Source organism: Temnothorax curvispinosus, unplaced genomic scaffold (genome assembly GCF_003070985.1).
Source record: "Temnothorax curvispinosus isolate PA1 unplaced genomic scaffold, ASM307098v1 QBEX01006010.1, whole genome shotgun sequence".
In the NCBI taxonomy this organism is placed as follows: domain Eukaryota; kingdom Metazoa; phylum Arthropoda; class Insecta; order Hymenoptera; family Formicidae; genus Temnothorax; species Temnothorax curvispinosus.
Window position 1 is genome coordinate 68,453 of NW_020215790.1, and position 6,377 is coordinate 74,829.

Here is a 6,377-nt window from a genome sequence, read left to right on the forward strand (position 1 = left end):
GCCATACTCCGCAGTGTTGACAAAATTAGTGGAATAAAGTACAAAACAAACTGAAGCTTCGGATCGATAAATATTACTAAAAGAGCACTTTTTTCTCTTCTTTCTGGCCGAGGCCAGCCGCCAGGATCACCAGGATCAACAGGATGCCCGAGAGCCCGGTAGCCGGTAGTGCCGGTACCGGTACCCGACCGTCCCGAGGGCCGAGAGCGAGAGTCCCGCCAGTCTAGGGACCTCTGGCTTTTCTGCTTTCTGGCGACATATGTAATTTTGCTGTGACCCAGTACTCCAGACTCCAGTGACTTACCAGTCCGGTCGCATCGAATACGTGTAAGCGGACCAAGCGTGATTAGCGTGAAGCGCAAAATCCGAACAATACGTGGGAAAAGGAAGAGATATCTAGGAATCGTATGTATCACGTATCACGTATTTGTTTCTCTTCAGTAAAGAAAAGTATGAGGAAGAAAGGAAAAAGACAAAAAAAAAAAAACTCCAAAATTGTCTTTCCGTTTAGCTTGATTTTCCCATTAAAACGTTGTTAGTCTAGAGTTCACTTGGTCTATTTATAACTTGTTATGTATTTGATTGATAGAAAATTGTAAAATGCAGCAAATTCTTTACCTGTATTAATCTGAATTTGTGCATACTAAAGGCTACTCTACACATGACATTAGGTTAATTTTATTTAATCCAAATAGTTTCAAATAGTTCTTAGCTATTACATATGAAATGTTCATTATTAATATTATCACACTGATAACAAAATATATATTATGTATTTTATATACATCGCTCATTTGCTGCAGCAATAACATAACTCAAAAATTGTACTTTTTCAGGAGACACATTTAAAGTTTTGAATTGTTATAACTTTCTACGAGTATTTTAAAATACCGAATTGGCAAGTCACTCTTTTTGCAACTTTTAAAATGATGAGACTGACAATGAGATAAGTATTGCAACCTACATAATTAATTAAATGATATGGCACAATAGCGAGACACAACTGTTCCCTAGAGGTGAGTTCGTGAAGATTAAGCATTGTCGATTCAACTGTAAATATAATACATATGTAACAACCTTTTTCCCTGTACGAATAACTCAAAAAAGATGATTTTTTAATTATGTCATTGTTGCAGCAAATGAGCGATATAATATTGGGTCAAAATGCTTAATATGTTATTCTTTTATATTTGGTATCTTCATAGAAATCTAGCAAGTCTCGGAATGCACCATTATAGAATAGTACAAGCAATAAAATTTCCAACAAAATAAAAACACATTTTTTTATATCTATGTATATATTTATTATATGTATGTATTTATTATGATTACATACTATTAGAAATAAGATTTTCATGGAACGCTCTAATCTATTTTATTTTTCACTATATAATATTTTTTGCTTGATTTTTTTTGATATATTTAGTAAACATTTTCTCTAAAAAAAATAAATATCTTTATAATATTATTGACCTTATAAGTGATTTGTAACAAAATGATTATTCATATTTAATATTCAAGTAAAAGGAGTAAATATATAAAAATAAAAGGAATGTAAAATTAATATCACGTCTTCTTAAGATCCTTTTATAAAAATTTTAATTTATTATATCTACCGGGTGTATATACAGAGTAAAAATTGTATAAAAGTTCCAACTTGTTGCCTAAGTATTTTTGTAAGCGTATTAATAATTTTCACACTGTCACTCTCTTGTCGATGTGTGTATAAATAACATTATATACATTTATATACTCGCATTATAACATTATATACTCCCTTATATATAAAGAAGTAATAAAAACACATAAAAAAAATAATTTTACATAAATAATGTATGCAATTTTATATGACTGCACGTTATGTAAATTATTGTTAATTATAAAGTTAAAGAGTATGATAAATGTAAGAATGTTAGATATTTGGCACATGTCTGTCACATGAAAATGGTAAGAAACATGATTCATTCAAGAATTATTTATTCTTAGGCAAATTTAATACAGCTAAATTAATAAAAGGAAAATTTTTTAAATTATGAATCATGTCTCTTATATGACTTTTATACAATAAAGAAATGTATTAAAATAATATTTCTTAGTATAAATTAATGTTACAAGTGAGAAACATGTGAATCTTAGAAAAAGCTAAATATTTTCTAAAAGACCTAAGCTACATGTAAATATAAGTCAATATTTCCTAAGATCAGTTTCGCATATCGATCAACTTCCTTCGACATTATTTTAGATTCGTCATGATACGTTTCCTCGAGCATTAAATCCATAACTGTGGAACAAGCAATTACCACCTCGCACCAAACTCGTTTATAAGTTACAAATTCTGTATCAATTATTGTATGAAATTTCTTACAAACGTCCTCTAAAAACTCTACTCGTCGTTTATGTAGTTTCAGCTGAACATCTCTGCCTTGTTCAAAACCTGCTAAATACTTATACGCTGCGGAAACATCAAGCATTATTTTTGCATAATTTTCAATGTCAGTATCGGCAGTAAAATATTCCTTTGCTGCATCAAGATGGTTCAAAATTTTTGTAAAAACAGATTTGGCATCAGCGAGATTTAATACACGTGTATGTGTGATCTGATTAGTTATACATTCTGTTTCTTTTTCTACGTCAGAAAATATTAGCAAGCTCGAGTCCTCCCAAGATTTGATTCCTAATTTTGAATTGTCTACATCACAGTTTTTATCTTTACTCTGTAAAAATCGTTCCCTCCAAAAACGTAAAAGTAAAACTCCATAGGTGCCCCAAGATCTAGCGCTAACACCACAAACGTAATCATAACTATCAGACAGATAGAGAAATCGCAATCTTGATACTTCATTTTGTTGATTTATCGTTTTCAAGGTCTCTTCAGAAAATCTCTGTATCACATAATCTGCAGTAGCAAGATGATTTCTAGCTTCAGCGAAACGATTGTTCAATAGAAAGTATCTTGATATATCAAATAAAGTAGAAACCCAATTGAAACAGTCTTCTCGAAACTGCCTTCCTTCGGATATCGTTTCTGACAGGTGCTTCTTTAATAAGTTATACATGTATGTTATAAATCCATCATGCTTATTTTCCGGTTGTATCAAATATTGATTTGCTATATCGCATAAACTTTTAAAATGTAGCTCTTCCAAGATAATCCTAGGACTAGATTCTTTTTCTTTAATACCAACAATAATTGGTATATGGATAGGATCAAGATAATTATCCTCTTTCGTGTACTCTAAATACAGTTCCATTGGTGATTTCGATGTGTGAAAAATATAATTATTTTTCTCTAATTTGACAAAAATTGAATTTATTTCGTTAAGAGCACCTATAGACGTCAGTATAGCTTTACGATCTAACTCTTTATTTCGTAACAGATGTAAACATGTTTCAAAAAATTTTAAAGCAATATGTAATTCGTAATCTTCCTTAGAATTAACATATACTAGACCCCAGTTATAAAAAGCTACCGCTAAAACTACAACGTCATCAAATTTTGCATCCGCTTGAATATCGATATTATGAAGCAATATATCCATCCTGATCTGTAGCTCATTAATCATTTTGTTTTTCTCTTTAGAAGGTTCACCGATTTTACTTAGTTCTTTCGCGTCAAACGACAATTGTACAATTTCCAAAAATTCCTCACTAATATCCATACTTTCAGCGCTTTCGGACGGTTTTGCTTCTGTAAAGATAGTGAAGGTTTCCATTAAAAGATTATTACATGGATGTATTATTACGATCTGTTTTAAATGATTTATTTATATGACTTACCAAATCGGAGGAACTCGCGTCTTCTTTCCATCGTTTGTCTGAGAAACGCCAACATTGTTGCTCAATATTGATAAAAAGACAATTCCTGGGATAAATTTCTAAAAACGTGTTCTGACTCGCAAGTTATGGAATGTTCTTGATGTTCTAGATTGGGGATTACCGGATACACGTGCTACGTACAAAAATAGTGGGAGTTTACATCTCCGACATCCAATGGAAAAGTTTATTTTATAGGGATCAGAATATTGTCTAGGGTCCCTAGAAATAACTCCTATAGCCCAGGATACCGAATAGTGTACCGAAAATTGGACGCAAGTAAATTTTCCAAAAAAGGGCATAAGATTCCATCCAATGACTGAAAATGTCAAATTTATTTCTTTATTTGTGTTTTATATGTGTATATAATATATGTACTAATATATATAATATCGTTATTTACTTTTCGAACGTTTTTTCCTAAAAAAGAAGGATACAAAATTAAGATACCTTGTCCTCGGATACAGTAGCTGTCAATCATTATAAGAACTGTCCACAAATGCTGAAATACTCGTTCTTGCAATATCATATGGAATAAACATCTTCCTTGTCATACTGTTTATCAACTGATTAATAATACTCAACGAATATCTAACATCAAAATTACTACAATTTAGAACAATTACGAATTGCTAAAATTCTTCTATAGTACAGAGCTCTATTCTATAATCTAAATTTTAAAAATTTTTCAATAAAAACACTACAAAGAAAATAACTTGAGAGAAGTAAATTTTAGGATTGGAATTATAAAACATCTTACTTAATATGACTTCACATTTATATGTATTAACAAATTATTGTCACGCTATTAAAATTAATTCTTAAGTCTGAATTACCTTACTATGAAATTAATTCATAATTAGTCGATCATGTATACATTATGCATAAATTTCTACGTACACGATAAACACTTTCCATTTATCGTAATGGATCATAAGCTTGAAATAATTAAATTGCGATTAATAGGTGTATCGCTTAATTTATAATTAATTATTTAAAATTTCTCTTGTATTGATAAGAAAATTGGCATTGCAAAAAATACCAGTTTAATTAGAGGCCACATATTTCTCATTCATCAATAATACTTGATATATTATTTATTGTAAGATAAGCTTCAATTTTCAGTCGATAGAGGAAATCTCAGAAGGAACAAGATAGAGATAGAATATATGTAAAATACAAAGTAAGCAGATGAGACTTTCTACCGAGCAGTCAGAAAATTTAAAAAAATTCTGTTGATGTATCTCAAATCCATTATATTAATATTCGGCCGATTGTTTGCTTGCTCTTAAGAAAACTTTAATTATACATTCTGTTTTGCATATACGTTCAATCTCTGTATCTTGGTTGTTGCTATTAAAATTGATATTATAATGTTCATAATTTTTGTACACACGCACACACACATATATATATGTATATATGTGTGTGTATATATGTATATACATATATATATATATATATGTCTTATCATATGAAAATATTAAGGAACATGACATTCAATAATTATTTATTCTTAAGTCACATTTAATACAGATAATTAATAGAAAGCTATTTTTTAAATCATGAATCATATTTTTTATATGTTTATATATGATAAAGAAATGCATTCAAATAATATTCTCCAATGCATAGTCACAAATAATGAAAAACGTACAAATCTTAGAAAGAACTAAATATTTAAAAAATTAAACTATATTTAAATAAAAGCCGATATTTTCTGAGATTATTTTCGCATATTGATCAGCTTTCATTGACATCTCTTGAAATGATTCGTCGTAATGTGTTTCCTCGACCATTAAATCCATAACCGTGGAACATGAAGTCACCACTTCGTACCAAATCCGTTTGTAGAATTGTAATTCTCTATCATGCTCAGTTATTCTATTAAATTTTTTACGAGCTTCCTCTAAGCATTCTACTCGCCGTTTATGTAGTTTTATTTGTTTATCTCTTTGTTCTTCAAAACTTGCTAAATATTTGTATATATCCGAGATTTTAAGTGTTATCTTCGCGTAATTTTCGATGTCAGTGTCTGCAATAAAATATTCCCTCGCTTTTTCAAGTAGTCTCAAAGTTTTTACAAAAACTGATTTGGCATCAGCAAGATTTAATATACATGTTTCTGTGATCTCAATAGTTAAATTTTCCAATTCTTTCTCTAGTAAATCAGAAAATATTAAATTTGTCTCTTCAGATTTTATTTCTAATTTTGACATACGATCTTCTATCTCGGAAAATTTGTTTTCTTTATTCTGTGAGAATTTTTCCATCCAGAAACGTAAAAGAGAAGCTCCATAGAAACCCCAAGATTTGGCACTATTGGCATAAGTATAATCATAACTTTCAGACAAATGGGAAAAATCTCTATTTTTTTTCTTTGTCATTTTCAATTTATCTGCATAAAATCTGCATATCACATAATCTCCAATAGCAATGTGACTTTTAGCTTCAGCGAAACGACCGTTTACTAGAAAGTATCTAGACAGATCATATAAAGTTAAAGCCATATCAAGACATTTTTCATCAAATTTTGTTTTGTTAGATACCATGTTTGTCAGTCG

General features: G+C 29.9%; 2 protein-coding genes across 4 annotated transcripts in view; one reads left to right on the forward strand and one right to left on the reverse strand.

Moving 5' to 3' along the window:
* The first annotated feature begins 7 nt into the window (after window positions 1-7).
* LOC112455310 (graves disease carrier protein homolog) overlaps window positions 8-6,377 on the forward strand; it is a 19,779-nt gene continuing 13,409 nt past the window's right edge. For 2 of the 3 annotated variants that reach the window (XM_025017132.1, XM_025017133.1), the window contains exon 1: window positions 9-405. The gene's annotated coding sequence lies outside the window, so the exon portion shown is untranslated. Of the gene's footprint in view, window positions 406-6,377 lie in introns of all 3 variants that reach the window. The other variant, XM_025017134.1, reaches the window with a different exon arrangement.
* Window positions 2,062-4,559, reverse strand: LOC112455307 (protein KBP homolog). The gene is made up of 3 exons (XM_025017127.1): window positions 4,264-4,559; window positions 3,778-4,132; window positions 2,062-3,688 (listed from the first exon to the last, which is right to left on the reverse strand). Exons 2-3 carry the CDS (start codon window positions 3,830-3,832, stop codon window positions 2,163-2,165), a joined length of 1,581 nt encoding a protein of 526 aa, XP_024872895.1. The 5' UTR covers window positions 3,833-4,132; window positions 4,264-4,559; the 3' UTR covers window positions 2,062-2,162.

Bases quoted from the DNA above. Each gene is read 5' to 3' on its own strand.
- LOC112455307 (XM_025017127.1), bottom strand. From the start codon at position 3,832: ATGTTGGCGTTTCTCAGACAAACGATGGAAAGAAGACGCGAGTTCCTC. The intron at 3,689-3,777 runs GTAAGTCATATA...CTATCTTTACAG, and splicing joins ACGCGAGTTCCTCCGATTTG to AAGCAAAACCGTCCGAAAGC.